Below are 16,971 nucleotides of genomic sequence, written 5' to 3'. Positions count from 1 at the left end.
CGCATCTGCTCTCTCCTTGTGGGTACTATGATTGACGCATACTGTATATACAGACAGCTCTTACACGCACACATGCACACACATACACACACACACACAGACAGAGAGAGAGGCACAGATAACCATATATGTGTGTGTTTGAGTGTGTCTGTGTACATGTGTGTGCCAATTCCCACCTGTCTCTCCCTCACACACCAGCTCTCCTTATCTCCCATTCACTCTTCACTATCTTCACCTGGGGCCACGTAGACCCATCTGCTACAACAGATGCACACACACCACCAAAAAACACATACACACACACATGCTTTTCTCCAGCGGGGAAAAAAAGGGCCGAAATCTCAATCGGTTCTTCTCCCTGGTGTAGCCGTGTGCACCGTTAACAAATCTCCCATCTCTCCAGAGTTTTGGGAATAATTCTCCTGCCTGATTTCTCATTCATAGAATTTCTGCCCTGGGAATCATTCCGGAAAACACTGACATCCCATATTTCCCTGCTTTGGAAGCATTAGACTGAAACCTTGGTTAGATGCTGTCATGGTGCTCATGTCCATGACTTGTAGACAACGACACTGAGACAAATGATTGGTTGAAGAAAGACTCTTTATTGTATCTCTTCAAGGTAAAGTCAAGAGTCCGGAAACCAAAGACAATGTGGGATTGAGTAGCGCATTCCGTTTGCCAGCAATACTTTGACATCAGGCGCCAAAGTTTAGTGTTTGTTGCGCACGCCACTTACTAAAACAATGTAACTTGGTAACAACGTTTCTTCCGTGTATAAAGCTGCCCATTTAAACGTGCATACTCCAGTAATGTGAAATATGTTATTAGAATTACAATCTAAGTGTTGATAGAGTTGAATCATATAATTTAACCTACCTCGTGTGTTAATCTGAAGTGCCGCGCCGCTTCCTTGTTGAAGTGCCGGTGTGCATGACGCATGAGGCAAATTAGTCTACGAGTCATCGAGGAACATGTGTTGGTTGACGGGAATAACCAAAGTGATGAATTGTCGCCGGGGTGAATTACTTCATGAATGTGTATTGTGACTTAAAGTAGAAGTTATGGCACAAGTTATTGAAGTGTGTGTGTGTGTGTTTATGTAAAACCGTTGTTTATGATATATGTCCATGGGAAATTAGGCATTTCTGGTAGAAATGTGATTTGGGGCTATCATGATGGAACATTCCTAGCTGAAGGTAGTTCCTGGAAAGAGTACTTAGGTACTCAGTTAGCTTTTGCCTGGGAGAGAGCAGGCAGGGCAGGTAACAGGTTGGCTAGAGTAGAGTTATACCTGGGGGAGAGCAGGCTGGGTAGGTAACAGGTTGGCTAGAGTAGAGTTATACCTGGGGGAGAGCAGGCTGGGCAGGTAACAGGTTGGCTAGAGTAGAGTTATACCTGGGGAGAGCAGGCTGGGTAGGTAAAAGGTGGCTAGAGTAGAGTTATACCTGGGGGAGAGCAGGCTGGGCAGGTAACAGGTTGGCTAGAGTAGAGTTATACCTGGGGGAGAGCAGGCTGGGTAGGTAACAGGTTGGCTAGAGTAGAGTTATACCTGGGGGAGAGCAGGCTGGGCAGGTAACAGGTTGGCTAGAGTAGAGTTATACCTGGGGGAGAGCAGGCTGGGTAGGTAACAGGTTGGCTAGAGTAGAGTTATACCTGGGGGAGAGCAGGTCTGGGCAGGTAACAGGTTGGCTAGAGTAGAGTTATACCTGGGGGAGAGCAGGCTGGGCAGGTAACAGGTTGGCTAGAGTAGAGTTATACCTGGGGAGAGAGGCAGGCTGGGCAGGTAACAGGTTGGCTAGAGTAGAGTTATACCTGGGGGAGAGCAGGCTGGGCAGGTAACAGGTTGGCTAGAGTAGAGTTATACCTGGGGAGAGCAGGCTGGGCAGGTAACAGTTGGCTAGAGTAGAGTTATACCTGGGGGAGAGCAGGCTGGGTAGGTAACAGGTTGGCTAGAGTAGAGTTATACCTGGGGGAGAGCAGGCTGGGCAGGTAACAGGTTGGCTAGAGTAGAGTTATACCTGGGGGAGAGCAGGCTGGGCAGGTAACAGGTTGGCTAGAGTAGAGTTATACCTGGGGGAGAGCAGGCTGGGCAGGTAACAGGTTGGCTAGAGTAGAGTTATACCTGGGGGAGAGCAGGCTGGGCAGGTAACAGGTTGGCTAGAGTAGAGTTATACCTGGGGGAGAGCAGGCTGGGCAGGTAACAGGTTGGCTAGAGTAGAGTTATACCTGGGGGAGAGCAGGCTGGGTAGGTAACAGGTTGGCTAGAGTAGAGTTATACCTGGGGGAGAGCAGGCTGGGCAGGTAACAGGTTGGCTAGAGTAGAGTTATACCTGGGGGAGAGGCAGGCTGGGTAGGTAACAGGTTGGCTAGAGTAGAGTTATACCTGGGGGAGAGCAGGCTGGGTAGGTAACAGGTTGGCTAGAGTAGAGTTATACCTGGGAGAGAGCAGGCTGGGCAGGTAACAGGTTGGCTAGAGTAGAGTTATACCTGGGGGAGAGCAGGCTGGGCAGGTAACAGGTTGGCTAGAGTAGAGTTATACCTGGGGGAGAGCAGGCTGGGTAGGTAACAGGTTGGCTAGAGTAGAGTTATACCTGGGGGAGAGCAGGCTGGGTAGGTAACAGGTTGGCTAGAGTAGAGTTATACCTGGGGAGAGCAGGCTGGGCAGGTAACAGGTTGGCTAGAGTAGAGTTATACCTGGGGGAGAGTAGGCTGTGTAGGTAACAGGTTGGCTAGAGTAGAGTTATACCTGGGGGAGAGCAGGCTGGGCAGGTAACAGGTTGGCTAGAGTAGAGTTATACCTGGGGGAGAGCAGGCTGGGTAGGTAACAGGTTGGCTAGAGTAGAGTTATACCTGGGGGAGAGCAGGCTTGGGCAGGTAACAGGTTGGCTAGAGTAGAGTTATACCTGGGGGAGAGCAGGCTGGGCAGGTAACAGGTTGGCTAGAGTAGAGTTATACCTGGGAGAGAGCAGGCTGGGCAGGTAACAGGTTGGCTAGAGTAGAGTTATACCTGGGGGAGAGCAGGCTGGGCAGGTAACAGGTTGGCTAGAGTAGAGTTATACCTGGGGGAGAGCAGGCTGGGCAGGTAACAGGTTGGCTAGAGTAGAGTTATACCTGGGGGAGAGCAGGCTGGGCAGGTAACAGGTTGGCTAGAGTAGAGTTATACCTGGGGGAGAGCAGGCTGGGCAGGTAACAGGTTGGCTAGAGTAGAGTTATACCTGGGGGAGAGCAGGCTGGGCAGGTAACAGGTTGGCTAGAGTAGAGTTATACCTGGGGGAGAGCAGGCTGGGCAGGTAACAGGTTGGCTAGAGTAGAGTTATACCTGGGGGAGAGCAGGCTGGGCAGGTAACAGGTTGGCTAGAGTAGAGTTATACCTGGGGGAGAGCAGGCTGGGTAGGTAACAGGTTGGCTAGAGTAGAGTTATACCTGGGGGAGAGTAGGCTGGGCAGGTAACAGGTTGGCTAGAGTAGAGTTATACCTGGGGGAGAGCAGGCTGGGCAGGTAACAGGTTGGCTAGAGTAGAGTTATACCTGGGGGAGAGCATGCTGGGCAGGTAACAGGTTGGCTAGAGTAGAGTTATACCTGGGGGAGAGCAGGCTGGGCAGGTAACAGGTTGGCTAGAGTAGAGTTATACCTGGGGGAGAGCAGGCTGGGCAGGTAACAGGTTGGCTAGAGTAGAGTTATACCTGGGGGAGAGCAGGCTGGGTAGGTAACAGGTTGGCTAGAGTAGAGTTATACCTGGGGGAGAGCAGGCTGGGCAGGTAACAGGTTGGCTAGAGTAGAGTTATACCTGGGGGAGAGTAGGCTGGGTAGGTAACAGGTTGGCTAGAGTAGAGTTATACCTGGGGGAGAGCAGGCTGGGTAGGTAACAGGTTGGCTAGAGTAGAGTTATACCTGGGAGAGAGCAGGCTGGGCAGGTAACAGGTTGGCTAGAGTAGAGTTATACCTGGGGGAGAGCAGGCTGGGCAGGTAACAGGTTGGCTAGAGTAGAGTTATACCTGGGGGAGAGCAGGCTGGGTAGGTAACAGGTTGGCTAGAGTAGAGTTATACCTGGGGGAGAGCAGGCTGGGTAGGTAACAGGTTGGCTAGAGTAGAGTTATACCTGGGAGAGAGCAGGCTGGGCAGGTAACAGGTTGGCTAGAGTAGAGTTATACCTGGGGGAGAGCAGGCTGGGTAGGTAACAGGTTGGCTAGAGTAGAGTTATACCTGGGGGAGAGCAGGCTGGGTAGGTAACAGGTTGGCTAGAGTAGAGTTATACCTGGGGGAGAGCAGGCTGGGCAGGTAACAGGTTGGCTAGAGTAGAGTTATACCTGGGGGAGAGTAGGCTGTGTAGGTAACAGGTTGGCTAGAGTAGAGTTATACCTGAGTTTTGTTCTAGACAGTGAGTTGTTGCCGGAATGGTTTCCACTGAGAATGTGTTTGATTTATTCAAGTCTTTGTCAACGTCCTGTTTGTTATTTTCTGTACAAAGTTTCTTGGCCAATTAGTCCTGCACCTGTTAATATTGTAAATCAAAGCATCTAAGAGAGGTAAGCACCAGAACATTCTGTCTGTCTCCTCACTGTCCAATCCGCCGCTTCGGTTACTGCTTCACAGATGGATCGAAAAATCCAGAATGATATTACAGCGGACATGCAACAGCAGACTTGTATATCTGGGGGTGGATTTGCATCCATTTTGCACATTTTGTACAGATATGTAAACTATCATGATCTAAGTAGTGCCATTCTGTATTACAATGAACATTCGGAAAGCAAAGTGAATGAAAGTGTAGACGGATGCCTAATGGTTGTCTTTCTAAAGAAAGTGCTGCTAAATGAGAGCTCTTCCAGCCTCGTGACTTCTTCTCAGTCTGAAAAGGTTGACCTTTTAACAAATAGAAATGCTTTGAAGACTCCAATATCCATCCACCTCCACACCTGGCTCTCTTTGTCTGTCTGGTCTTCCAATGTTCCCCTTGCTCTCGATCTATCTCTATATGTCTTCTTTCTCCCCCTCTCTCGCTCTCAGAGGTCCAGAGACTGGTGTTTGATTCAAGCTCAAGGGTTTGATGCTGTTATGGTGAACCTAGCTCAGAGATGGATAGCTCAACATTGTTTAACGGTTGTCTTGTGGTTGTGTAAAGGTTGTCTGAGGGTTGTCCTGAGGAGCCTTAAGCCTCCCAGCATGCTCCACTCTGGCAGCGCTTGGTGTCGATCCGCCAACTTCTCTCCCATGACCCTCTAGTCCTGCCCACCGCAGGAGGCCCTCCCCAGCACCATACCACTCTAATTTAATGAGAGAAAGAGAGAGAGAGGGAGGAGGAGGCTTGTTTGAACTGTGGGTGGGCTCTGGTTGAAAACGCTCTGGCCTCCGGGCCCTAATTGCTAGAGGATTCCCTCAGCTTACCCTACACATTCTCCCTCTTCTCTCCACCTCTCTTTTCCCCCTCACGCTCTCTACCTCTCTTCTTCCCCTCACTCTCTCTACCTCTCTCTCTCCACCATTTGACCTCTCTCTGTCCCTTACTCTCCCTCTCTGTCGCTTCCATTTCCTCCAGCTATAACGTCTAGATGTCCTAGATCCAGCTCACACACACCCACAAATACACACACTTATACAGAACACACACACACACATACTCCCCACCACACAGCGCCAGTATACAGCAACATCCCCTACTTTTATATTGATTTATAGGTGGTTGTGAGTGTGTGTTCAGGTAGAAATCCACAGGGGGCTGTGTGCACGCCTAAACTCCCCTCATTAGAGCTAGAGTGTGCAGCCAGGCAGGCTTATTACTCACACAGGACACACACACACTGACACGTGTGTGTGTGTGTGTGTGTGTGTTGTTTGTACTAAACAGTCATTCTCACCAGACTTGCTACTGGCCCTCCAGTACTGTCTGAGTCACAGTCCTCAGGCCTCCATCATGTCTGGCTCCTACTAAAGCCCTCGGCAGCCATGACGGCTCCAGACAGCTCCAGACGGCGCTGAAACAGTGTTAAAAACCTCTCGCGTGTCTCCTCACTCTTAGTGTGGCTTCTCGCAAAAGCACCCAGAGAGAGAGCGAAATGGAGAGGAGGGGGGAGAGAGAGGAAAGGAGAGAGAAAGGTGTGGGATTGAATTATATCCAGCCAGAGGGCCGGCTTGATGCTAATGCGCTAAACTGCTTGGCTCCATCTCTCCCTCTCTCCAGATTCCTCCCTCCATCTCTCCCTCTCCAGATTCCTCCATCCATCTCTCCCTCTCTCCAGATTCCTCCCTCCATCTCTCCCTCTCTCCAGATTCCTCCCTCCATCTCTCCCTCTCTCCAGATCCCTCCCTCCATCTCTCCCTCTCTCCAGATCCCTCCCTCCATCTCTCCCTCTCTCCAGATCCCTCCCTCCATCTCTCCCTCTCTCCAGATCCCTCCCTCCATCTCTCCCTCTCTCCAGATTCCTCCCTCCATCTCTCCCTCTCTCCAGATCCCTCCCTCCATCTCTCCCTCTCTCCAGATCCCTCCCTCCATCTCTCCCTCTCTCCAGATCCCTCCCTCCATCTCTCCCTCTCTCCAGATCCCTCCCTCCATCTCTCCCTCTCTCCAGATTCCTCTCTCCCTCTCTCCAGATCCCTCCCTCCATCTCTCCCTCTCTCCAGATTCCTCCCTCCATCTCTTCCTCTCTCCAGTTCCCTCCATCTCTCCCTCCCTCCATCTCTACCTCCAGCTCTCCCTCTCTCCAGCTCCTTCCCTCCATCTTTTCCTCCATTTCTCCGTCCCTCCCTCTCTCTCTCTCCTCTCAGGGCTCAGGTTAACATATTGGAGTTTTCAAACAATACCTGCTCTTATTTTGACAGATTCTCTTCCTACAACTCCCAACTCACCTCCTACACACACACAGATTCAGATGTATACACACCCTGAAGGGTCCGGCCAATCCGAGAACTTGTTAGAACCCAAACCATAATCGATGGAGGGATATTTCTCCTGTTTTCTTTTTATCTGATAGAGTTCGATTATGCATCTCATCTCTGACTCGCTGCTAGGTAAACTGTGGTGTGTGTGTGTGTTGTTAAGCCCTTGACCACTGAGAGTAACAAGCATCTTTTCTCTCTCTCCCCCTACTGTAGCCATGCATCTGTTTGGTCTGAACTGGCAGATGCAGGAGACAGAGGGCTACGGCTTTGAGAACGGTCAGGGGAGGTCAGACACCACACCCAACACCATCACCGCACTGTCTGCTGATAACGGTAAGAGGCTAGAACGCACGCACGCACGCACGCACACACACACACACACACACACACACACACACACACACACACACACACATACACACACACACACACACACACACACACACGCACACACACACACACGCGCACGCGCACGCGCGCGCACGCGCACACACGCACATTGGGCCGTGTGTGTGTAGTGGCCAGAGGCTTCAAAGGGCCAGTATTGATATGCTAAGTCCCAGTATTAGGAGAGAGGGCAGTGATCTGACCACATAGAAACACAGTGTTTAACCCCACTGACAAGATTATACTGTACCTCTCACATTTGACATAGTCATTTACAGAGGCTCTTATCCAGAGCGACTTACAGGAGCTATTAGGGTTAAGTGCCTTGCTCAAGAGCACATTGGCAGATTTTTCAACTAGTCTGCTTGGGGATTCGAACTAGCAACCAATCGGTTACTGGGCCAGCGCTCTTTACCGATAGGCTTCCTGCCACCCTATAGCTCTTTCTTTTAGTGCTGTTTATATGGTGGCTGTGTGGGTGGGCTTGTGTCTGTATGGAGAAACCCAAGGAGAATGCAGAGCCAGTGGGATAAACCACCTCTCACATCTGCATGAGGTCTGCTTTGATCTATTCACTAAACATTGCACTGAAGCACTAGAGAAAGAGCTTCCTAAAGTGTGAATGTCCTCACATTGCTTTGTCTAAAGATAGTGTTTTGCAGACTCACACACACACACACACACACACACACACACACACACACACACACACACACACACACACACACACACACACACACTGCCATCATTCATCCCGGCCCATTATCCAAAGGCATAGCCCAGCCACCAGCCAAATGGTGTGTGTGTGTGTGTGTGTGTGTGTGTGTGTGTGTGTGTGTGTGTGTGTGTGTGTGTGTGTGTGTGTGTGTGTGTGCGCGCGCGTGCGCGCGTGTGTGAAGACTACCAGCCGGGTCACACTCTCACACTCACACTTCATAATGCAGTCACTCTATCAAACTCTATTTGCCACTGACCTCCAGACACACACTGTATCCTCATCGGACACACACAGTTCTAATAACACACACACACTTTTTGGAGCTGTCTTACACACCAATGTTTCTCTCTATCGATCCCTTTCTCACACCAACACACATACACCTTTGTAACACACACACACACACACACCTTTTCCATGTCCACCATCACTCTGAATCCCCTGTGGAGAGGAGAGGGGATGGTAGTACTGCAGGTATTTGAGGTAGTACAGACTCTGTGTTGGTCTCTGTAGGCTGAGGTGAGACAGAGTGGCTTTTTCTGGAAGTGGACTGACCTTACAAACTAAGTCTATGACTGGGCAGCAGAGAGCTGACTAGAGCAGGGTTTCTTAAACTATGGGTCGGGACCCAAAGTGGGACCTGGGCATGTGAGAAGTGGGGTCGCGAGTTATGAGAATCTATAAATCACACACCTTTTCTTCTTAATTTGGGTCGAGTGTAGGCTAAAGTTAGCCTAGTAGAGATTAAATAAATCCATGACACTGGAACATCGTACTGCAGAGAGCTGAGGAGAGAATGAACTAGCATGAGCCCCAGTACACCACTGTCTCATCTCCCACTGTGAGACAGGCTTAAATGGCACTATATTCCCTATTTAGTGCACTACATTTGACCAGGGACCATAGGTCTTTAGTCCAAAGTAGTGCACTGTATAGGGAATAGTGTGCCATTTGAGATGCAGCTTATCTGCTTCTTGTGCCAGTGATTTGATGGGTGTCCGTGCGTCCCCGTGTGCTCCTGTCCCTCCAGTGCTTGTGTCCCCGTGCAGGGGAGGGTAGAGTCGTTCTCCTCCCCCCCTCCTAACCTTTGCGGACACAATTAGGTTGATACTTGTTTAGTTCTGAGACCAGGTCATCTCTCTCTTTTATTTTCTCTCGAACTCTCTCTTCTCTCTCTCTCCTCTCTCTCTCTTTCTCTCAATTCAGTTCAATTCAAGGGGCTTTATTGGCATGGGAAACATATGATAACATTGCCAAAGCAAGTGAAGTAGATAATATCTCTCTCTCTTTCTCTCCATCATGTCTCTTCCACTCACCATGTCCTTACAAACATCCCTCCCCTCTTCCCTCCATCCCCATCTTCTTTCTTTTTATGTGGTTGAAGGTTTGGTTAGATAAACAGATATCAGACAGTACAAGGTAACAGTGACCGTCACCACCATTCAGACAACATTCAGATAGACAGATCTCAAACTGAGGTGAACTGAGAGGCTAAAAACCACTGTGGAGGAGGAGGAGTGGTCATGCTAACATGATAGTATTTACATTAACGTGAGGAAGTAATGAACGCTCTCAATCTAATGAGCTCTTCCAGCCCTCATCATAACAGACTAATTAACACAGCCATGCCGCCACTCAACACATCACTTCTAATCAATACAAAATCCCTCCCTCCTCCCTTCTCTCCTCCTTCAACTAACCTTGGCCTCCTCTCTTCCTTCATATTCCTCTTCCTCTTCCTCTCTCTCTGTGTGAGCCAGAGCCATCAACGATCTGCAGTGACAGGCTATGGCTTTGTTCACTGATGTGAATGAATGGACTACCACAAATAGACATGAGCACACACACAGACACACACACAGTGTTAGAAAAGTAAAGTGCATCTAAACATACGTGCACACATTGATAAATATACACTGACTCTCCCTTCACACTCGTCTCAGTGAGTGAGTGTGTGTGTCTCTCAGTGATGCGCGGGTCAGCTGTTTGTTGACCGGCACCCACCCGCAATTGCTAATAACCCGTCTGCAACCGCCCGACTATGTGTGATAAATAGGAGGCCTGCACCCGACACTAACCCACTAATATACAACATGTGCTGAACACTTCCTTTTTTGTCCTTTTTGCCTCAGTGGATCGCCGTTAACTTTTTCTGGCAAGTTCCCAAAAGCATTTGGCTATTGGAGTGTATTTGGCACGCGTACTGTTAGGCCCTAAAGCTTAGGTTTACGCCCTAATGCCAGATCAAAATCATGAAGGAAAAACCTCAATGTATCATATAGATATGAACTGCACAAGAATTATCATACATTTATGAATGTTTTTGATGGATTGTTTTCTCTTTGTCCAACCTGCCGCCCGCCCTTCATCCACAAAGTATTTCATGACCCTAAACCCGCCCTTCATCCACAAAGTATTTCATGACCCTAAACCTGCCCTTCATCCACAAAGTATTTCATGACCCTAAACCTGCCCGCCCCGTGGATACAGGAGTGGGATCTTAGTTTGATCACCCTGTTGCAGGAGAACATTACAACTTTACAAATAATTCTAAAACTTGTTGTGTGTTTGAGGTTTAAAAAAGCTTCTGAAGTTTGTAATTTCCACTTTGAAATTTGAGACTTGATTTTCCCCTACAAAAATGTCCATTAATTATATTCCACGTAACAATTCACATTTCCTATTGCTGCAGGATTCTTTTCCTGCTGTAGCAAACTGGCTCGGATTAAGATCCTACATCTGTATAATCGCGGGGACTGCGGGTTATGAGTCAACCCCGCGCATAACGTGTGTGTGTGCCAGTGTGTGTCCAGTACCTATCTTTGGACTGCATGTTGTTGTTCACCTCTGTGATAGGCAGGTAACCTAAAAGCACTCTCTCTATAAGAGAGTCTACCCAGGGGGAGGAAGAGCAGGAGAGCAATCACTCTCACAGATGATTGGAAGTGTTGGATTGCGTTGCACCGGGCGAGAGGAAAGGGCTTTGTTGACAGGTCTAGATGGAGTGACACAGCAAAGTGTAGAAGACAGTGTAGTAAAGCTAGAAGACAGTGTAGTAAAGCTAGAAGACAGTGTAGTAAAGCTAGAAGACAGTGTAGTAAAGCTAGCAGACGGTGTAATAAAGCTAGAAGACAGTGTAGTAAAGCTAGCAGACGGTGTAATAAAGCTAGAAGACAGTGTAGTAAAGCTAGAAGACAGTGTAGTAAAGCTAGAAGACAGTGTAGTAAAGCTAGCAGACGGTGTAATAAAGCTAGAAGACAGTGTAGTAAAGCTAGCAGACGGTGTAATAAAGCTAGAAGACAGTGTAGTAAAGCTAGAAGACAGTGTAGTAAAGCTAGAAGACAGTGTAGTAAAGCTAGCAGACGGTGTAATAAAGCTAGAAGACAGTGTAGTAAAGCTAGCAGACGGTGTAATAAAGCTAGAAGACAGTGTAGTAAAGCTAGAAGACAGTGTAGTAAAGCTAGAAGACAGTGTAGTAAAGCTAGAAGACAGTGTAGTAAAGCTAGCAGACGGTGTAATAAAGCTAGAAGACAGTGTAGTAAAGCTAGCAGACAGTGTATTAAAGCTAGCAGACGGTGTAGTAAAGCTAGAAGACAGTGTAGTAAAGCTAGAAGACAGTGTAGTAAAGCTAGAAGACAGTGTAGTAAAGCTAGAAGACAGTGTAGTAAAGCTAGAAGACAGTGTAGTAAAGCTAGAAGACAGTGTAGTAAAGCTAGCAGACGGTGTAATAAAGCTAGAAGACAGTGTAGTAAAGCTAGCAGACGGTGTAATAAAGCTAGAAGACAGTGTAGTAAAGCTAGAAGGCAGTGTAGTAAAGCTAGCAGACGTGTAGTAAAGCTAGCAGACGGTGTAATAAAGCTAGAAGACAGTGTAGTAAAGCTAGAAGACAGTGTAGTAAAGCTAGCAGACGGTGTAATAAAGCTAGCAGACAGTGTAGTAAAGCTAGAAGGCAGTGTAGTAAAGCTAGCAGACGGTGTAATAAAGCTAGAAGACAGTGTAGTAAAGCTAGCAGACGGTGTAATAAAGCTAGAAGACAGTGTAGTAAAGCTAGAAGACAGTGTAGTAAAGCTAGCAGACGGTGTAATAAAGCTAGCAGACAGTGTATTAAAGCTAGAAGAGAGTGGAGCTAAAATTCCAGAACTTGAATGAAATACTCATATTACATTCACATAATCGTATGCATTAATGATGTACACACACACACACACACACATTTATAGAACTGTGGATAATGTATGGTTTGCCGTATCATTTTAGGAAGACCTTAGCTGTGTTCGAATACCCATGCTAACATACTGTATACTACATACTTAATGAGTAAATACTACATACTATATAGTATTAGTTCATTTTAGTATACTGTAAACGAACAGTATGCTTTCAGTTGAGCGTTCTAGCGCTTGGCCTGTCTACCGGAAGTTGATGCTGTTGCTATGCAACCTCTTGCTAGCTAGTTAGCGTAACAAATTACTAGTTAGACATTTTACGACTTCAGGTGTGTTCGTAAATTCAGAGCATTGTCAGATTGTCCGTTTGTAAATTCAGAGCATTGTCAGATTGTCCGTTTGTAAATTCAGAGCGTTTCGATCTCGGAGCGCACACTGGATGCTCGGGCCGAGGAGTAGCGTTGATTTGAGCGTTCTGACCTTACAACAGCAGTCAAGCTAACGTTGGTTAGCTTGCTAGCTACGTCCAGACACAAATTAGACCACTCGGACCATTTTACTCGCCCTAGCAGGCAGTTTTCATGTTATCCAGAGTGTTGGTGACTGTAACTGTGCTGCTGGCTACAATTGAATTACGTTTTTTTGCCGACCGTTTACTGACACCGGCCATATTCAACGGGTGTTGAGCGCTCGTAAATTCATTATTCGTAATCTGAGTAGATAGCCAGAGCGAATTTACGAAAGCACCCGAATGTCCATTGAGAACGCACAACGACTATACTACACCATTTAGTTGAGCTAAGAATGACGGGGATAATCAAGTCAATAAATGTTGGGTAGTTAGATAGCCTATAGTTAATATACTGGCAAGTTTGATGTATAGGTAGCCAACTAACGTTAGGTAGCTAGCTAACATACCGGTACATACTGCTGTAATGATATGCTACGTGGTTCGTAAGTACAGCGTAGCTAACAAAATGTCAGCGAACATAACGTGTAAGGTCACTTATTTGAAAAGTCATGACTTTTAAATTGCTCAACATTTTCTTAACATTTGTCATAATCAGTTAAAGCAATGAATTTGTATCCGCTCTCGTTGTACTTCTGCTGCATATTTTCCGATATTTTCTTCAAATCTGAAAACAATGTGAAGCCACGCCCATTTCCTGAAGAATTGCATTATGGTCCCTAAAGCATGGAAATAGTGTCCCCTGCGTGTATGCTTCATATTTTGGCGAATTTAGTACGATATCCGAGAACTTTTGGGATACTATCTACAGTTGAAGTCGGAAGTTTACATACACTTAGGTTGGAGTCGTTAAAATTAAAAAACATTACTCGTTTTTCAACCACTTCACAAATTTCTTGTTAACAAACTATAGTTTTGGCAAGCCGGTTAGGGCATCTACTTTGTTAATGACACAAGTAATTTTTCCAACAATTGTTTGCAGACAGATTATTTCACTTATAATTCACTGTATCATAATTCCAGTGGGTCAGAAGTTTACATACACTAAGTTGACTGTGCCTTTAAACAGCTTGGAAAATTCCATAAAATGATGTCATGGCTTTAGAAGCTTCTGATAGGCTAATTGACATAATTTGAGTCAATTGGAGGTGTACCTGTGGATGTATTTCAAGGCCTACCTTCAAACTCTGTGCCTCTTTGCTTGACATCATGGGAAAATGAAAAGAAATCAGCCAAGACCTCAGAAAAAAATTGTGGACCTCCACAAGTCTGGTATGCAAGTCTGGTATGCAACAATAGTATGCAAGTATAAACACCATGGGACCACACAGCCATCATACCGCTCAGTGAGGAGACGCGTTCTGTCTCCTAGAGATGAACGTACTTTGGTGCGAAAAGTGCAAATCAATCCCATAACAACAGCAAAGGACCTTGTGAAGATGCTGGAGGAAACAGGTGCAAAACTATCTATATCCACAGTAAAACGAGTCCTATATCGACATAACCTGAAAGGCCACTCAGCAAGGAAGAAGCCACTGCTCCAAAACCGCCATAAAAAAGACAGACTACGTTTTGCACATGGGGACAAAGATCGTACTTTTTGGAGAAATGTCCTCTGGTCTGATGAAACAAAAATAGAATTGTTTGGCCATAATGACCATCGTTATGTTTTTCCTCCAAACATAACGATGGCTTGCAAGCCGAAGAACACAATCCCAACCGTGAGGCACGGGGGTGGCAGCATCATGTTGTGGGGGTGCTTTGTTGCAGGAGGGACTGGCGCACTCCACAAATAGATGGTATCATGAGGAAGGGAAATGATGTGGCTATATTGAAGCAACATCTCAAGACATCAGTCAGGAAGTTAAAGCTTGGTCGCAAATGGGTCTTCCAAATGGACAATGACCCCAAGCATACTTCCAAAGTTGTAGCATAATGGCTTAAGGACAACAAAGTCAAGGTATTGGAGTGGCCATCACAAAGCCCTGACCTCAATCCTATAGAAAATTTGTGGGCAGAACTGAAAAAGTGTGTGCGAGCAAGGAGGCCTACAAACCTGACTCAGTTACACCAACTGTCAGGAGGAATGGACCAAAATTCACCCAACTTATTGTGGGAAGCTTGTGGAAGGCTACCCAAAACGTTTGACTCAAGTTAAACAATTTAAAGGCAATGCTAACAAATACTAATTGAGTGTATGTAAACTTCTGACCCACTGGGAATGTGATGAGAGAAATAAAATCTTAAATTATTCTCTCTACTATTGTTCTGACATTTCACATTCTTAAAATAAAGTGGTGATCCTAACTGACCTAAAACAGGGAATCTTTACTGGGATTAAATGTCAGGAATTGTGAAAAACTGAGTTTAAATGTATTTGGCTAAGGTGTATGTAAACTTCCGACTTCACCTGTAGCTCCATACTATGACCAATAGGCATATGATATACTCAATCACGTCACAAATAGTACGGTTAGTAGCTCTTGTCTTCCGCCATGGCATCATGTGCAATCTGATCAGTGTATGTAATCTGATCTGTGTATGTGATCTGATCTGTGTATGTGATCTGATCTGTGTATGTGATCTGATCTGTGTATGTGATCTGATCTGTGTATGTAATCTGATCTGTGTATGTAATCGGATCTGGTATGTAATCTGATCTGTGAATGTAATCTGATCTGTGTACGTAATCTGATCTGTGTATATCATCTGATCTGGGTATATCATCTGATCTGTGTATGTCATCTGATCTGTGTATGTCATCGGATCAGTGTATGTCATCTGATCTGTGTATGTCATCTGATCTGTGTATGTCATCTGACCTGTGTATGTCATCTGATCTGTGTATATCATCTGATCTGGGTATGTCATCTGATCTGTGTATATCATCTGATCTGTGTATGTCATCTGATCTGTGTATATCATCTGATCTGTGTATGTCATCTGATCTGTGTATATCATCTGATCTGTGTATATCATCTGATCTGGGTATATCATCTGATCTGTGTATATCATCTGATCTGTGTATGTCATCTGATCTGTGTATATCATCTGATCTGTGTATGTCATCTGATCTGTGTATGTCATCTGATCTGTGTATATCATCTGATCTGTGTATATCATCTGATCTGTGTATATCATCTGATCTGTGTATATCATCTGATCTGGGTATATCATCTGATCTGTGTATGTCATCTGATCTGTGTATGTCATCTGATCTGGGTATATCATCTGATCTGTGTATGTCATCTGATCTGTGTATGTCATCGGATCAGTGTATGTCATCTGATCTGTGTATGTCATCTGATCTGTGTATGTCATCTGACCAGTGTATGTCATCTGATCTGTGTATGTCATCTGTTTTACGGTATGAGGTCATTTTTTACCCTAGCTCACAGAGAGAGAGAGAGAGAGTGCGAGAGCCAGAGAGACCAGTGTTTCACTAGCAAGCAGCATTTTGTGTCTAATTGCTTCTTCGGACAGTGGAAGGGTCCCTTTGTAAGCATGTACTGCATCACACATCATCTCTCTCTCTGTGGCGTTATGAATCTCACAGTTCCCCTGAACCATTCACACATACACCACAGGTCCCCTGAACCAATTCTGAAATAATTAATGGATTATTAACAACAGCTATTGTCCATTAGTAACCGTAGCAGACCAGTCGATTCCCCCGTGACCGCCATTATTCCCTTCTGAGGTGGCCTATAGCTCTCTCTTTCTCTCACAAACAAACACACACACACTGTGTTACTGTAAGTTATAATACTACTGGAAATGACTGGTAAAGTGTGTGACCGTGAGTCGGGGTTCGTTCATGTGTTGGTGACAAAGACTGAAATGGGGTGTCTGGACTATAGAAATAAAATAACTAGAACTTTTACCATTGACTTATATTTCTGTGGTTGTAACATTAGCACGCATTTGGCACTAGTGTGTTAGAGTAGTTTGGTGCTGGTTTTCAGTAGTTTGGTGCTGGTTCCCTCTTTAAGTAGCCTGAGACCAGGCTACTGTTCTGCCTACTGCCTCATTACAAGAACCATAACACAGTACAAACAGACCTGAGACCAGGCTACTGTTCTGCCTACTGCCTCATTACAAGAACCATAACACAGTACAAACAGACCTGAGACCAGGCTACTGTTCTGCCTACTGCCTCATTACAAGAACCATAACACAGTACAAACAGACCTGAGACCAGGCTACTGTTCTGCCTACTGCCTCATTACAAGAACCATAACACAGTACAAACAGACCTGAGACCAGGCTACTGACACATTACAACATTACTGTAGCAGCCTATTGCCTCATTACAACATTAATGGTAGCAGCCTAGTGCCTCATTACAACAT

At 46.1% G+C, this 16,971-nt stretch overlaps 2 protein-coding genes across 2 annotated transcripts in view; both read left to right on the top strand.

Annotated features, from left to right (window-relative positions):
* Nucleotides 1-5,226, top strand: part of LOC120034737 (teneurin-3-like) — a 60,090-nt gene extending 54,864 nt beyond the window's left edge. The window contains exon 3 of the mRNA XM_038981340.1: nt 5,126-5,226. Within this exon, the coding sequence (XP_038837268.1) occupies nt 5,126-5,226 (101 nt within the window). The remainder of the gene's footprint in view (nt 1-5,125) is intronic.
* Nucleotides 5,227-6,980: 1,754 nt separating this feature from the next.
* The window catches only part of LOC120034736 (teneurin-3), a 115,402-nt gene continuing 105,411 nt past the window's right edge, over nt 6,981-16,971 (top strand). The window contains exons 1-2 of the mRNA XM_038981339.1: nt 6,981-7,008; nt 7,093-7,212. Of these exons, the coding sequence (XP_038837267.1) occupies nt 6,981-7,008; nt 7,093-7,212 (148 nt within the window). The remainder of the gene's footprint in view (nt 7,009-7,092; nt 7,213-16,971) is intronic.

The sequence above is a fragment of the Salvelinus namaycush genome, chromosome 42 (genome assembly GCF_016432855.1).
Source record: "Salvelinus namaycush isolate Seneca chromosome 42, SaNama_1.0, whole genome shotgun sequence".
Taxonomy (NCBI): domain Eukaryota; kingdom Metazoa; phylum Chordata; class Actinopteri; order Salmoniformes; family Salmonidae; genus Salvelinus; species Salvelinus namaycush.
This window is presented reverse-complemented; position numbering and strand designations above follow the sequence as displayed.